Source organism: Solanum tuberosum, unplaced genomic scaffold (genome assembly GCF_000226075.1).
Source record: "Solanum tuberosum cultivar DM 1-3 516 R44 unplaced genomic scaffold, SolTub_3.0 scf00464, whole genome shotgun sequence".
Classification (NCBI taxonomy): Eukaryota; Viridiplantae; Streptophyta; class Magnoliopsida; order Solanales; family Solanaceae; genus Solanum; species Solanum tuberosum.
This window is the reverse complement of record NW_006239400.1, coordinates 338,426-355,187: the sequence shown is the minus strand read 5'-3', so window position 1 is coordinate 355,187 and position 16,762 is coordinate 338,426. Positions and strand designations below refer to the sequence as shown.

Here is a 16,762-nt window from a genome sequence, read left to right as displayed (position 1 = left end):
TTTTGGGGGTAAAATGTTAAGTTTAGGGTAAAAGACTAAATTGAACACATTTTGTCATACATGAAGGACTATTTCAATCACCTAGAATATATTGAGGACCAAAATAAAGCAACCCCAATACATCAAGGACCATTTTGATCATTTTCTCTCCATAGTACTAGTCTCCTTATTCTAAAAGGACATTGTATTTAATATTTTTTTTCTTACTTTTTATATGACTTTTTCCAACAAAGAACGTACAAAAGACGAAAAATAGTACAAGTCATTTAAAATCCATAACACTCCTTTTCCTTTACAACTCTAATCTTATTCAACTTTTCATCTTATATTTAGATTTTAAAAAAAACAAACAGAAGAAAACGCTTCATCCACAATAGAGAAAAAAACTTTATTCTCTATCCAAAACGAAAAAAACTGATCATCTTTGATTGTCTTCCCAACAAAAAATAAAAATAAAAACACTTCGTCGTCAGAATACTAAATTGAAGAATCGAACGTATGTTCTTAGATTTACAATCAAATTCAATTTTTTTTCTTTTAACATATGAGTTCTACTTAACCATAGTTTCAAAAAAAAAAATACAGATCTTCATATAAATATTCTTGACACAAGATTTATATATATATATATATAGAACACAATCAATACATAATTTCAACGAATACTACATAATCGTTGAGTAATTAACGATGGCTCTGATACCAATGAAAGAATTTAAACAACATTTGGTACAAGATTTGTGTGCCTTTGATTGTTGCAGCGGAATGAAATTCACGAACTGGATGAATTGCTCCAAATCCTTCTTTGAATGACTAGGAAACAAAGATAGTGTTTCACAAACTAAATGTTCTTTTTGTTGTGTGTCTTTAATCTAAGAAGATTTTCTTATTCTCTTTTGAGTTTTTGCTGTTTTTCTTGTTTTTTTCTGTCTTCACTAATCTAAAAAGTAAAAAGAAATAAACTTGATTTAAAAAGGAGAGCATATTAACGTTGGAACAGTTCCCACCCCTTTTTGAATTAGTATGTATCTTTTTTTTTTATTTAGAAAAAAAAAATCTTGGGTTGGATTGGATCCAATCGGATTGGGTCGGTTCATATGGGCAATCCACAACCCAAAGCTTACAGTGTCTCAATGTATAAAACTATAAATTATTTTAGGGGTTACACTAATAAAAAATTGTGGGATTAACGAAAATAAAAATCAATAAATTTCACATTAAAGAATCTAAAAAATGATTTATTTTCTTAATTAAGTGTTATTCTTCTAATATTAGTTATTTTATTGTGATTGAACAATAGTTCTTCGTCTTCTTTTTTTTTTTGAAAAATTATCCTTGATTTCTAACATATATCTATATTACCATAATCTTACAGAAGGCTACTGAATATGAAGTTGTTTGATACGAAGAGGTAGAGGTGGATCCAGAATTAAGAGTTTAGGGGTTCTAAGTTTTAGGACAGATGAGAAAAATATTGCAAAGCATACTTCTTTTTAAAAAAAAAAAAGAAACTTAGTTGATAGTGGAGTTCAAACCCACAACTCTAGCGCGAAAAGCATTTTCATAACTCATTCCTTACCACCGAGCCATCAATTAATTTTGTTAGGGGATTCACAAGTTAATATACATATATATTTATTTGATTAATTATGTGTTAAATTTTTTTATCAAGAATAAATTAATTATGTGTTAAAAATTTTATAGAAAAAATTGATTATTTATGATTAAAAGTATAATATTTTAAATATATATTATTTTACCCACTTTAACATCTTTTGTACTTTGTTAAAAATAAGAATTAATAATGAAAAGTGTTGAACAAAGTGAAATACAAATTCTTTTTTATTTGTTTTTAAATTTTAGCTTCAAGCATACAACAAGCATATTAAAAGGGGTATACCAAGTTATCAACTTCATGAGATTATATGGTTCTAACTCTTATCTTTATTCAAAATTTGTCAACTTATTACTTATAGAATAAAATTTGAATAAATGTGTATACGAAGTTTGTTTATATTTTAGGCCTCAAATTCAAAATTTGTCAACTTATTACTTATAGAATAAAATTTGAATAAATGTGTATACGAAGTTTGTTTATATTTTAGGCCTCGAATTGAAATTTCGCTTTAGACCCCCAACTACGTTGAGCCGCCCCTGCGCCGAACCCATACCCCCCACCCAAACCCCCTAAATCCCCGCTTAGCTCCGCCCTTGTGAAGAGGTAAGCCAAAAATTTATTTTAGTTGGGGTTGTTAACTTGCAGGGATTTATATTTATATATATTGTCTACGTACTTGCCGGCAATACAGAAGTGGAGCGTCAACTTCTCTGGCTAAAATTTATATTTTATTTTTTAATATTTTTGTCTTTTTTTTCTTTTATATTTCTCTTTAAAATATTTTTTGACAAAATTTCTCTTTAAAATATTTGTTGGAAGAAAAATACAAAAAGTTCATAATTGTCTACATTCATTGCCAAAAAAAATATTTAAAAGTATAAAGTATTTTCAATTTACACTAATATTCTTAATCTTCATGTCTTATTAGCCTTCAAAGTTTAATATAGATTGATTTTCATTTTATTTTTACAGTAATTATTTTAATCTCTTTTTTCAAATTTAGTTTTGCCTTCAAAGTTTAATATCAATTACGGAGATTGATTTTCATTTTATTTTTACAATAATTATTTTAATCTCTTTTTTCGAATTTAGTTTTCTTTCTTATGATTGGGTGAAACATAGATAAGTTTGCTAGTTAGTGATAGAGAGAGAAATGAACTTTTAAAGTCCGAAGAAGTTTACTAGTTAGTGATAGAGAGAGAAATGAACCTTCAAGGATTAATTTAAAATAAACTTACTACTCTGCATTAACCAAAACTTGACCCCGTAGAGTGGCAATGGAGCGGGGTGGATTTAAGTCTATGCGGGGGCAGGACGAATTTAAGGTTGTGCGGGGCAGGTAGAATTGGATTTTTAAAAAATTAATGCGGGACGGGACAGGTTGTGGGTATATGTGATTTTATGTGGATCGAACTTAATTAACTTTTTACATGTTAAAAGAATGATAGAGCATTAGTTATTGAGATAATTCATTAAAGCTACTAAAATATTCAAAATAATAAATGAAAATAGTTCAATAAAAAAAAAATACAATTTCTTACATGTTCCCCAATTAACCTCTAAAAAATAGATTTTAAGTCACTATCCTATTAAATTATTGCAACCTAATGAAAAAAAATATTATTTTTATGAATTTTATTTTTAGTATCAAACTTAGAAAAAAACTAATTTTAATTATATATTATAAAAGAAAAAAAAACTTAACTAGAAAAAAAAAAATATTAACAAAATTATGCAGGACAGGTCTATGCAGGGCGGGGCAGGTTGGAAATGAAAAGAGTTGTGGGGTGGGGCTGATTAAAAATTCTGCAGGTTAAGCTCAATCTGCACTGCCCCCACCCCACACCGCCCCATTGCCATCCATACTGACCCGACAATTAATGTGACCCATTTTGACCCGCCCATTTGTCAACAACAGTAAATTCCCACACACTTATCCTTTGTAAGAATAAAGAACCATTACAAAGTTTCAAATAATATTTATAAGTTTTTGATGCAGTAAACAGAAGCAATTTATCAGATATGGATTTGCCGCGAAATACATTTGAGTTTTAAACTCAACTATAAAATTTGAGCTAAAAATATCCGTCAGACTTGAATAAAACCCCTTTAAGAAATCAAAATAGAGTCTTGACCTAATAGAAAATTACACGAACACTCATTGAAAGGTGTAAAAATGATTATCGTTTACCTCTACGGAGCTTAGACGATAGTGATTGTCCTTGTAAAGGGACAAAATGTATCGAGTAAGCAGATCATTGTCCTTTCTACTACTAACAGAAAGAAAAAAAAGAATATAGGATCAAAGGGAAAAAAGAGTTGAACAATGTTCGCGGAAAAATGATGCATGCACCCTAACTGTCACTGGTTTCACCATCTCTTCACAGCATCTTAATGAGGTTTCAACAATGGAAAGAAAGAAGTATCACATGCCTGATTTACATGCTTCATTCCATACCATTCGCTCACACCATTGTAGCAGAAGAACTATAAGCTCGTAAGAGGCTCACAACATATGAAGCAGTTAACAGGACCTTCTGCACAGAAATCAATAGATTTGCCCACTTGCATCATAGGAAGTAATCGGGTGTTCTTCGGGTTACATCTGGCTCCCCTCTCCTGGGAGCTGGTTCAAACTGCAAAAGAATTATTTTTAGACTTCATGAACAAATTGCAATTTTATTACAGAACACACATTAATACAGTACACTAATTAGCAAAATTACTTGTCTGGCCTTGACAAAAGAAATTTGTACCAGGATAAGGAAAGAAAGACCAACAAAAAAGGAAAAGAAAAGAAAAGAGCAGAGACCTGAATGAATGTACGGTCCTTGGCATCATCCACTTCCAAGATGGAAGCCATATTACCACAGCGGTAACAATAATTAGGTGCACTAAAGATGGTAACCACCTTTTGATCCTGCAATGAGAGCATCACTCATGAATCTTTCTCTTGGATAAAACTTGCACATAAAGAAAGAAGGATTTTAAGGAATAATTACATGGGCCCAATTGAATCCCTCCATAACCAGCTGGTGTGCTCTAGCAATTAGATTCAAGTTGTTGGTGTGGTTAAATTGCTCAGAAATATCCTGTTGTAATTCAATTAGCAAGATAACGAAGCTTCATATGCTGACAGGAACAAATACAAACTATTCATATACATCAAAAGAGAATGAATATGCAAGTTACCTGGCCAAATGTATATCCAGCACCCCTTGGGGAGATACCCCAACCACAACGATCATCAGGATCAGACCATAGAAGATCACACATGGCCCCCTCATGTGGAACTTCTTGGACCCGATCAAAATTGCGTATATCATCAAGAGTTTCGATAGTCGGAGACAAACCACCATGGAGGCAAAATATCTCTGACTCAACCTTCAAAATATCCCCAACGAACCCATTAAGACTCGAATTACGTGCCAAAGGCAACAGTCAACAATATTAGCAAATCAGAAAATGCATTCAAAAACTAAATCAGAAGATGACTTTAAGCATATTTTCCAGTTTTCTGAAATCATCCAGGAAAGTAATATCCGGTAATCCACACAGGCTTTGAAAAGAATCACCAAGGTCAGAGGCTTGCTTCCTAATATATCCAACATCTTTTTGGTGCATTGCTTATGTGGAATTTGCCTAGAGTATCACATACACACCATTTAGGAACTCCATGCCATCACTCAAGGTTGCGCAAAGAGCAGCTCTGCTACCATATGTAACAATCCAACCAACAGTAATATTGTTTGTTTGAACTTTGACAATACGCTTAAAACAAGACATTAGGGTCTAACACTTGTTTCCTTGTATCTACTAATATATAAGTGGTAATAAGAACACACCTCATGGTCAACATGTGTGCTTATTAGAATTGTCATTGAATTGGAGGTTGTTTATGTCAATTTAAGGCTTTCCATTTTATAGCTTCATGCTTTGATGATGTTGTACTAAATGTTACAATTTGTGTGCCTTTTCCATATGGCCAAAAAAGGACTATATCGGTAGTTTATCTTTCTTTTTTTACGTGAGCCATCCCCCATTCATTTCAGACTTTATTGGCTACATGCAAATTTAGTAAGCTACTCTTCTTCCTATAAATTCTTTTGAAATATGTGGGGATTTTTGGCAAATAGTTATTATTTATTTCAAAATGTGTTTGGGAAGCCATAAAAATGGTGTATTGAAGAAGCTTCAATTAATTGAAAAGAATAGCAAAGAAGAGAAAGTGTTGGCATTTGATAGGCACTTTTGAGGAAAAGTATTCTTACTTTCATTGGTGCCTTTTTCCTATAAATATTCTCTTTTGCTTCAGCAAAGCATTGAAGAGAAACAAAAGCTAAAAACTAGCAAAAGTACTACTTGCTCTCTTTCTTCCTCCTCTCGTCCTTTCCTTTCTTTTCATCAAGTTTTTTTGCTTTTATTATTTCTTTTAATACTTGCTGGTGTTACTAAAATTTTGTTGATTCATGTAATCTCTAATTAATTAAAGAAGACTTGTTTAATCCTGAAAAATATTTAACTTTGCTGAAATAGTTTCTTAGATTGAAAAAGACAAAAATAGAAAAACAGAGCATTGACAATTTTCAAAATCTAAAACGAATCCTCTACCGAGTCTGAGCACTGATCATACACCTATAAGCTTTACTTTGGGGATCTTGGGAAAGGAACAAGAGCTATTTCAAATTTGAGAACTAATGGTTCAAATACGAGGGTTTTATTGATAGAGTTAGGGATTGGTGGTCATCCTTCAACTTTACTAGGAAACTTGACTTTAGACTGGCATGCAAACTAAAAGTTTTGAAGAGCAAACTTAGAGAATGGAGGAAGGGAGAAGAAGGAAACTTGATCATTCAGAGGAAGAGACTGATGGAATAGATGGCTGACTTAGATGCTGATATGGAGGACTGAACTCACACTATTGAGGAATCTGCATTAAAATCTGAGTTGTTGCTGAAGTATGAGTTGATCAAGGAGGAAATCTCCTAGAGGCAAAAATCAAGGGCTCTTTGGCTGAAAGAAGGTGATAAGAATACTAAAATTCTTTCACAAGACTGCAAATGCACACAAAAGATATAACAACATTGACCAGCTTGTCATACAGGAAAAGTGACTCAAGAGCCAAATAGAAGTAGAGAGAGAATTATTAATTACTACACTAGGTTGTATATAGAAACTACTCAGTGGAGACCCATGTATCAATATGTGTAATGCCCTGTTATAACAGAAGAAGAAAGACAGATTCTTCAAAGTAATTTTGAGGAAAGTGAAGTTCTGAGGTGCTTAAAGTTGTGCGCAATTGATAAACCAGCAGGTCCAGATAGCTTTACTATGGAGTTCTTCATTACATGTTAAGATGTGGTAAAGCAAGACATTATGGACACTTTTCAAAACTTTTATGAGCAAGAAGTATATGAGAAGAGTTTCAATGCAACATTTATGGCCCTTGTACCCCAAAAAGAAAGGTGCCAAGGAGTTGAGAGATTTTAGGCCAATTTGCCTAATTAGTAGTGTATACAGACTGATCTCTAAAGTCTTGACTGAGGCAAAAAAGGGTGGTAGACAAGTTGATAGATTCATAACAAATGACTTTTATTAAAGGGAGACAGATAATGGATGCAGTTTTGGTTGCAAATGAAGTTATTGACTCAAGAAACAAACAAAAGAAACATGGGGTACACTGTAAGCTAAGCTGGATATAGAAAAGGCATATGATCATGTTAGCTGGAAATACCTAGTGAAGATGCTGGATATGATGGGTTTTGGGCAGAAGTGGCTGAATTGGGTAAAGTTTTGTATCTCAACAATTGGCTTCTCAATTCTCATCAATGGTGAGATCCTGCAGGATTCTTCCAAACTCAGAGAGGACTGAGACAAGGTGACCCCTTCTCCCCCTTTTTGCTCTTGATCACTATGGAGGGCCTAAATAACATGATAAAGACAACAAACATGAGAGAGTGGTTAAGGGGCTTTGAGGTGGCTAGAGAAGGTACTGAGAGACTAGAAGTTACACACTTGCAATATGCAGATGACACTTTGATATTTTGTGATGCTGAGGAGGTACTTCTTAAATACCTAAGGATAATTCTAGTCTTGTTTGAAGGTATGGGAAAGAGAGTGCTGTATCCTATCAAGGAGGTGAACAATACGAGATGGTTAGCTTTTTATTCCTGAGAAGTGAAATAGGAGCACTACCAACTACTTACTTGGGAATGCCTTTGAGAGCCAATTCTAAGTCCATAGAAATATGGAACAGTGTGATTGAGAAGTGTGAGGAGAAACTAGCCAAGTGGAAGACATAGTATTTATCCATGGGGGGTAGACTGACCCTTATCAACTCAATACTTGATGCTTGACCAACCTATATGATGTCCCTTTTACCTATTCTAGCAGGGGTCAATAAGAGGTTGGATAGCATCAAGAGGAAATTCTTGTGGCAGGGTAACAAGGAGAAGAAAAGTTCACTTGGTAAAATGAAAGGAAGTGATGACAGGTAAAAAGAATGGAGGGATGGGCATAAAGAATCTACAAATTCAAAGCAAGGCCCCAAGTATTAAATGGTTATGAAAGTATTCAAATAATAACCAGATGTTATGGAGGAAGGTGATTGGAGTCAAATATGATGAAGAGAACAACTAGATTACTAAAGAAGTGACCAATCCTTATGGGGTTAGCCTCTAGAGATCCATCAGGAGTCTGCGCAATGAAATTAAAAGCAACTCAAAGATAAAAGTCTTGGCTGGAAGAAAGACCAGATATTGGAAGGATAATTGGCATGAGAAAGGTAACATGGAAATACTTTTGTCCCAACAAAGTACCATAGCAAAGCTATGGTCCCCACTGGGATGGAATTTCACTTTCAGAAGACAGTTGAATGACTGGGAGATCATGAGTTGCTGAATTTTTAAACAAACCAGCAAACAAATATGGAAGAGTAGGATACCTCACAAAGTTTCATGCTTTGTTTGGTTAATGGCTAAGGAAGCAGTCCTTACACAAGACAATGTCATGAAGAGGAAGATAACCTTGTGCTCCAGGTGTTTCCATGTAGTGAAACAAATAGACTGTCAACCATCTATTTTTACATTGCAAATACACCCAAAATTATGGAGAATATTTATCAGCCTGAAAGGCATTCCTTGGACCATGCCTAGGGAAGTGACCGGGGCCTTAATGAGCTGGGAGGGAGAAAGGGTGCATGCAAAAGACAAAAGTAGATCGATAATTATCCCTAGTGTTATATGGTGGGCTATCTGGAAAGAGAGAAATTCGAGATTTTTGAGAGCATAGTGAACAATGTGTAGAAAGTTAAACTTAACTGCATTCTTTTTTTAGGTTTTTGGTATAATCAGCTATACTCAAATGACACTATCTCTGTTTATTGATGTTCTAGACTCAATTTAATCATAGAGAAGTGAAATTGGGAGTACACTTGTATATAAGGTACAACTCATGCATCGGTATGTGATATAATACAAAGTTACCAAGTTCCAGAAAAAAATAGCAACAAGAATTTTTACGTTCACCAACCATAATCATACCAGGATTACTGTTATAAATTATGACCAGAAAATTATCCAAATTGTATCATTGAAAAAAGGTTATCCTGATGCACATATTTTATTCTAAATCCAATGAAATCAAGTTAGCAAAAAAAGCAATTTGATAAAGCTTCTAAGTGAAAATGAGTGATTTAGTTTGCCAACTCTTTAAATCACTTCTTCAAAATGATAGAGAACACTTCAAACCACCATCAAGTTCCAAGTTTGATTTTGGGTTTTGCAAATGTCTTCCAGGCAAGTCTACTTAACGCAATTTATTGGATATTCAATATATTTCCTAAGCATAAAGAGCTCTCTTAATTCAGAATCTCAAAACATTTTAGGGTCCATTGTCAAACATAATGAATCAGCGCAATAAGCAAAAAGGAAGATCGTATCATATCATCAAAAGGAAAGGACTTCAATAACATCAGCAATAAACATCTAAAGAGAATAAATTTAAGAGACAGAGATATGTGTTTCGAATCAAAATCAATCAAAAAAGAAGGAAGAAACTATTTGCATAACATGTAAGTAATCCACTAAAGGCAGTTAAAAAGATATCATACTAACCAAAGCAGTCAGAGGAAAGTAGTCAAACAGATCTGTGAAAGTCTTCCACACATTGGCATTACCATATCTGTAAAATGCAAATACAGAAAATCACCAAACATTAATTGCTATAAACCTAACAATATGATGAGTCAGAAAAGCATCCATAGTTGCAAGTTTGGTGATATTCTAAGATGAATTAGATGAGCTACTAATGGAAAATAATAAAGTCAAAAGCATTCTAACCTTTTCCTTTTGAAATAAATTAAATTCTAAGTTGCAAGTTTCAATAGTTGCTCTGCTTTTTTACTTGAGTGATAAATAGTAAGGTTTAAGACTTGGGAGCTCTATTTTAAAAATTATATAAATTCATGAACATCAACAAATGCTACATCATTGACTTCTAACACTTCTTTCATGAACGACAGTACATCACACAGCTTGTGCCACTAATGTCAATAGGACCCAAAAGCTTGTGAAATGACTTTCAAGGTTTTGTCCTAGTATAAGTAACTCCAAAAATAGAATGATTCCTCTTTCCGAGAACTCTAATTAGTAAGACAAATATTGCTCCATTTATGATCTCCATTGAACATACCTTCATCTAGCTGACCCACTTCTGCACATTTCAACAATTACTTTAAGCGCATATCCCAATAACTCCAATGATAATATTTTTGTCATTCTCGATTTCTATACTATCCACCTGGATCAGCTTTACTGGTAAAGAGGGAATATTGCTCTGAGTTACAAACTTAATCCATCACTATCATAGAGTATTTGAGACATAAACTTTTACCTTCTAAACTCATATTGACTCTCTATGTTCAGATGATAAGTTGCATCATATGCAGGCACTAGCCCTTAAAGCAACTCTAGAGACTACAACTTTCAAGAAGTTCAAATGACAAAAATGTTGAATATATCTTAAGGAAGTACCACCAATATGTGTATCTCCAGAACCTAGCTACACACATTGTGGAAAACTAGCATATAAACAGCATGCCTTAACTGTGAAATACCAAATCAAGGAATTTGTTTAATCCAGATATCCAAACCCACCTCTCCCCGTTCACCCAAGGCCAAAGAACAGAAAACAATGACATAATGTAACTTACAAGAAGTAAAAATTAGGAGGCTTACTTTCGAAGGCATTCATCATAAAACCCATAAACCTGAGTAATCTGCATGAGACAGAGCCACAATCAGTATTCACCATCCGAATCTAAGCAAGATTAAAAATCATACTGGACCAAATGAATAAATACTTTTAACTCAATGAATGAAGGGATCCATTTAATGTGGTTTATGTAAAACTTAGAGAGAGAGGGAAAAATTTAATTCAAGAATGAAGTATACCTGACGACTCTCATGATTTCCCCTTAGGATTGTAATTCGTTGAGGATAGCGAACTTTGAGAGCCACCAAAAGCTGGAAACGTGAAAACCAAATGAGTATATAGTCAAAATGAGACCATCACTAGCAACAGCTACACAACAGTAAGCCCATCTCATTAGTGAAAAGATCTTCCAGTACAATAGTGAACAACTCTTCTTATGCATGTAACGCTGTTACACTTATGGTTTCGGACTTCATACATTCCAGCATACCAAATTGTAAATTCAACAGTGCCCCATGATATCGAATAAGTCAAAGCAGCCAATGACAATTTTCATAAGTGAACTTTTTTTAAGGTTTCAATTTTTCATAAGTGACTATCATAGAAAATGAAAAGCTTTGAACACTTCAGATAGCGAAGCAGAGAAGATATTTCTCCAAGTTTAAGAGATCAAATGTAAAAGGGTACTGTCCTGAAAAGGTGTACTGTAACATGAGAAGAACAAAAGAGATGCATTCGGAAGATGGGAAAGGTTACAAGTATTACATGATTTTGTCATAAACAACTGATATATCATTACTGCATCAACTTGTTTTTAGAGGTAGAGGAGCTAAAATCTCACCGAAACTGTTTCGACAGAATAGTATCCACGATCCACATAATCTCCCATGAATAAATAATTAGTGTCGGGACACTGCCAATAAAACAAAAATTAGGATATGTAAGAAGATCAAATCTGATGACAATCACTTCCATGGAAATGTTAGAACTACTTGTTTTCAAGTAACAAATGAAAAAGTTAACAATTCAATTATCACATTAATTGTGACAAAAGCCACATTATTACCCATAGGAACATGCATTATGTAGCTCATGTCCTTAACAATATAAGAGTCCTCGGAGCTTGTAATAAAGTGACTAACCATACCATAGACCATTTCTGAAGAATTATTCATATCATGCACCATTTCTGAAGATTTCTTCTGTTCATTTTTCTTTCATAGCGTATTGGTTTTGGTTTTGGTTTGCTCCATCGCAATGAAAAGAAGATACATCTTAGCTCTCTTGAGTTAGTGAAACGGCTTAGATCTAGATTGTACTGAGTTCACTTTCAGATTATTAACACAGCAACAAAACTAGAGTTCATCACTTAGAGAACATTATATGCAGCATTGCATATAGCTTCTAATAATAGCATATTAAACAAATTCTCCTCCTTCCTGAAGAAGATAGGAAGTCTTCTCCCCAACCAGAGGAGTAACCAAATGACTAACATATTATGAAAACGTTAATTGCCACCACGTATGACTATGATAAAAGACAATTACACAATTCTTCTTGCCCTGGCATGTCCCCTAGTCTCATCTTCCGGCAAGAACAAATCTGTAAAGTAGAAAGCAAGGCATAAAAAGAACTGATACCTTCCCACCAATTCGAAAAAGCTCAGCAAGATCATGGAACTGCCCATGAATATCACCACATATCGTCACAGGGCTTTTCACAGGCTGCAAAAGGGAAGTGGAAAACTAATCAGTACTCCAATAATCAATCCACCCACGAGGTTGGAAACATTCACATGCAACATGTTCAAAGTAAAAAGTGATGCAAAAGCTCTGAAAGTCGCTAAACAGTATTCCAATTAATTAACATATTCTGTCATAAAATAAAATAAAATTACTTCACATGCTCTCTGTATGAGTTGATAAAATAAAGGGGAGATTCAATACAGGCTATCATAAACTGAATCAGTTTGAGTCTTGCACTACCTTCTCATAGTAGATGTTCTAAATCGAGACCTCATGGGGATGACCTAGTGGTTGTGGCATGGAAGAACAACCTAAAATCCCAGGTTTGAATCCCCGGCTATGACTATTGGTGTGAGCCTATCTGCTAGAGAACAGGACTACCTTGGCAACCAGTGCGTGTGAACAGGTTGCTCGCTAGATCAGTTGAGGTACATGTTCACCAGCGAGACATTATTGATTTACAAAAGAAAGGGATGTCCTGAATTTACTACCCAAACATTAATAGGAAAAAAACTAGCTCGAAAAACATCTTACATTCATAACTCCTTGTGGGAAAAAGAAAATCATTAGATTGATATTGATGGAGAAATGTCTATTATAAGGATTTGAATTGTGAAAAGTAAAGATATTAGTGGGAAAGATGCCACATCAAATTAATACAATATTGGCCTGGTTTGGAGGGAAAAGAATTGCCACTTAGGTCAGCTTTTTACAATATACCAAAGAGAAAGGACGCGTCAACTTTTAGGGACATGACAGAGTAAAAAATTGTTTAGACTTTCGTATTAACGTATGAGTACTGTAGCAAGTACAAAATAAGCTGAAATCTTGACCACATACTTGAGATATACCTAAGGGCTAGTAGTGCAGCTTCAAAGCTTGGTGAATAATGTGATTGTCCCTCTATCCCTCTACGCTTCTCCACTTAAATACTACGCTTTTGTCTGCGGCAAGATCCGAACCCATGCTGTGCCCCCTAAACCCCAACATCACATGGTATGCTCTTACCACTAGACAAAGTCTGGGGTAACTGAAGTAAATAGTTTATTGTCTTTATAAGTTTAAATCAGATCAAAATGAAGTATTTCGTACAAATGAAGTCGTGACCAGGTCCAACTCTCTACCTGCCCTCCCAGAATGGAAGGAAATAAATAATATCTTCAACAGAAAAGAAGAGGCGAGAAAACATAACCAACCATAGAGGTATCGTACCTGCACATTACTCTCTTGCACTAGAATCTCCTTCGCTTTCTCACACAGTCCTCTTACCTACACAGCAAGCACCTTTATCAGCCAATTCTTTCATTACTAATACAAGAGGGGGAATAAAACACGTGCACCATAATAAAGGAGCCACATGAAGCAAGCCATTAAATAAGAGCTTAACATAAGCTCAGATGCATAAGCTCAAAATAAAACAACTTCAGTAGAAGACCCAAAGTATTGATAAATACTTTCTTTATTATAAGCTTAATGTCCATCTCTTTCCCAGTATACAAGCTTCTGCAATAAACGCCACAATCTAGCATACTCAAAACGGTAGCTTCTGCTAACTACCTTCTGGCCTACTGAAATTCATGTGAATGATCATGAAAGCTCTTCGAATCCTATTTCACTGGAAAAAGTGATTCCATTCTGTTTTTGCTTTCTTTTCTCAGAGGAGGATGGGGAAACCTATGTAAAAATCTGCAATAAGCCATTACCATTCCTTTCATGGATTCCATTTCTAACAACTATTATTAAGGAATTAGCAAAGTCAATTACAAGCTCATGAAGGAAGAGAGATGACACCACCATAAAAAGACCAGATTGTCCAGTACAGATTAGTAAAAGATTGATTATACAATCAGAAGGGAACAAATTTCTGAAATACGCTTCTAAGAATTCGAGAGCACTAGGAAGTCAGCAAGTGACCAAGGAGCAAAAAAGGGTCAAAAGTATATATGATGCCACATTCAATTTGATTGAAGTCACAGATTTTATATGACAGCACCATTTCCATCTCTTTTGAACCCCACCATAATCTGAATTCCCAGAGTAACCAAAAAACTACGAGCTCATGAAGGAAGACAGGAATCCATTCATTATACTAAGTGTCATTAACAAATTCAAGTTCTTTTTTCTTTTAAAGTGGTTACACCCATTCCCCCTCAGGAGTCATCAGTAGCCCTTTCACTCTTTGCTCCCTCGGTACACAAATCCCAAGGTTGGAAGTGGAGGTCTTCTCCACTAGGCTATCCCTCACTTGTAGAAAACAGTTCAAGTTTTCAACTTAAAAAGATTAATACTTCACTATTTTTTCATAGGATCTTGGAATTCTGTAGAAAAGGGAAATGAGGACAACTAAAAGTAAAAAATGATTGTCTGCCTCACTACAATTCATAGAAAAATGATACTAAAGAACAATAAAATAAACTTTTCCATGGTTTTCCTACATCTAAACTGAAAAAAAAAACGTCTTCCTAGTTATATTGCGAATCTTTTAGATAAACCTATAACAGAATTATCTGGAAATATTTCAAAATGAAATCGAGCAACACATGTGTTTCCCTTCTTGAGGACAATTAATAGGAAATATGAGAATCAAGTGTATTTCATGAGAAAATGATACTAAAGAACACTAAAATGAACTTTTCTATGTTTTCCCTACATCCAAAACTGACAAGAAACTGAAAATATTTCAAAGTCTTGAAATCAAATAACACATATATGTTAGTTTCCCTTCTTCAAACCATCTAAATAATGAAGAACACATGGATCTGATTCACATAAACTTGGAATAAAACCAAAAAATTTCGACCAGATAAATCCTCAATCTAGAATTGAATCAAGAAAAATGGCACGAAATTTAAGGGAAAATACACATCCAGATCCGAACCCAAAAAAAAGGAAAAGAAATCGTACCGCCTGCTCGGACAAGGGTTTGCACTGCATAAGCAGACCAATTTGTTCATCAAGATTTCCTACCGAATCCATGGTGATCTTATTCTACTACTTGTGGGTCCAGAGGTAACTCCAAGAAACAGACAACGGCGATGAGGAAACTTTCTTCACACTCCACACTCCACAGCAGAAACCCTAGATTTTGTTCACAGCATAAAAAGGGGGAAGAAATCAAAATGGAGGTTTGATTCGCTTTTGATTTTCTCTCAGCTCCGCACAGAGAGAGAAAGAAAGGAAGAGAAGTGAGTGAGTGAGCGAGTGGTGGTGGTGAAACCAAAGGGAGGAAAGGGTGAAATAGGAAAAAACCTACTCTTTTGCTTTTGTCTTGTTCTCAAGCCTCTTCTGCTTGGAGGTGGGAAGGTGGGAGAGTGGGGTGTAAAAAAAAAAAATCTTAAATATTTTTATTTTTTATAAATTTGTCAAATGTGAATATTTCATTTTTATTCCCATCAAAAAATATATTTGGGGATATTTTTGTCATTTTCTTTTTCATTAATACTAATAGGTAGGTATTATTTGATATCTCCACTTAAGAGCATGTTTGACATTGCTGCTAAAAACTGTTTATTTTCACAAACACTTTTTTTAAAATAATTTTTTAGAAAAGTGCTTTTGAGAAAAAAACAATTTGTGTTTGGCTAATTCATTTAAAAAATGATTTTTTATAAGCAAATTGTGTTTGACTAATCTTTTTTTAAAAATGCTTTTGAGAGTCAAATTACGATTAAAGGCTAGTATTAATGTACTTTTAATATTAAGATTATTTTATAGAGAAAAACTAGTTTAAACATCTATTACAAGAAATTAAATTAAATTTTTATTTTTATTAAATTAAAATGTTCATATTCAAATTTTCAATCAATTTTATACATTTTTTGAAGGGTTGAAATCTTTAATTGCTGTTTTTTTTTCTTCTTTTTTTTTTTTATAATCTTACAAACATATTGTTGTTACCTTTTTCTTGTTTTCTAATTCTGTAAAATAATAAGTAAAATAATAGTACGTAAACGTAAAATAAAATATAAAATATATTATATAAAAATAAAAAAATAGAACTATTAAATGGAACATAACCAAACATATGAGATATGTTAATTAATTAATAAGAGATATAGAAGTGTGCGTGCATGCGTGCCTGTGGGGTGGGGGGGGGGACGATTTTAGTCTTGAAAAAAATAGTTTTTTGCTTCTGCTTTTTTTAAAAAGCAGAAAATTTTATAGCTTCTTCCCAACAGCTGAAAAA

General features: G+C 33.9%; 1 protein-coding gene across 1 annotated transcript; it reads right to left on the bottom strand.

The window, feature by feature from the left end:
* Positions 1-3,687: 3,687 nt before the first annotated feature.
* LOC102579512 (serine/threonine-protein phosphatase PP2A catalytic subunit) lies at positions 3,688-15,860 on the bottom strand. The gene is made up of 11 exons (XM_006364095.2): positions 15,481-15,860; positions 13,789-13,845; positions 12,472-12,555; positions 11,673-11,744; positions 11,071-11,142; positions 10,855-10,895; positions 9,733-9,799; positions 4,811-5,002; positions 4,621-4,710; positions 4,431-4,538; positions 3,688-4,254 (listed from the first exon to the last, which is right to left on the bottom strand). Exons 1-11 carry the CDS (start codon positions 15,550-15,552, stop codon positions 4,189-4,191), a joined length of 921 nt encoding a protein of 306 aa, XP_006364157.1. The 5' UTR covers positions 15,553-15,860; the 3' UTR covers positions 3,688-4,188.
* Positions 15,861-16,762: the final 902 nt, after the last annotated feature.

What these genes read in the sequence shown, in the direction of transcription:
- LOC102579512 (XM_006364095.2), bottom strand. Translation starts at nt 15,552, where the DNA reads ATGGATTCGGTAGGAAATCTTGATGAACAAATTGGTCTGCTTATGCAG. An exon ending in CTGGATATACATTTGGCCAG is followed by an intron (nt 4,711 to 4,810) that starts GTAACTTGCATA and finishes GAATTACAACAG; the next exon opens with GATATTTCTGAGCAATTTAA. An exon ending in AGGGATTCAATTGGGCCCAT is followed by an intron (nt 4,539 to 4,620) that starts GTAATTATTCCT and finishes CTCTCATTGCAG; the next exon opens with GATCAAAAGGTGGTTACCAT.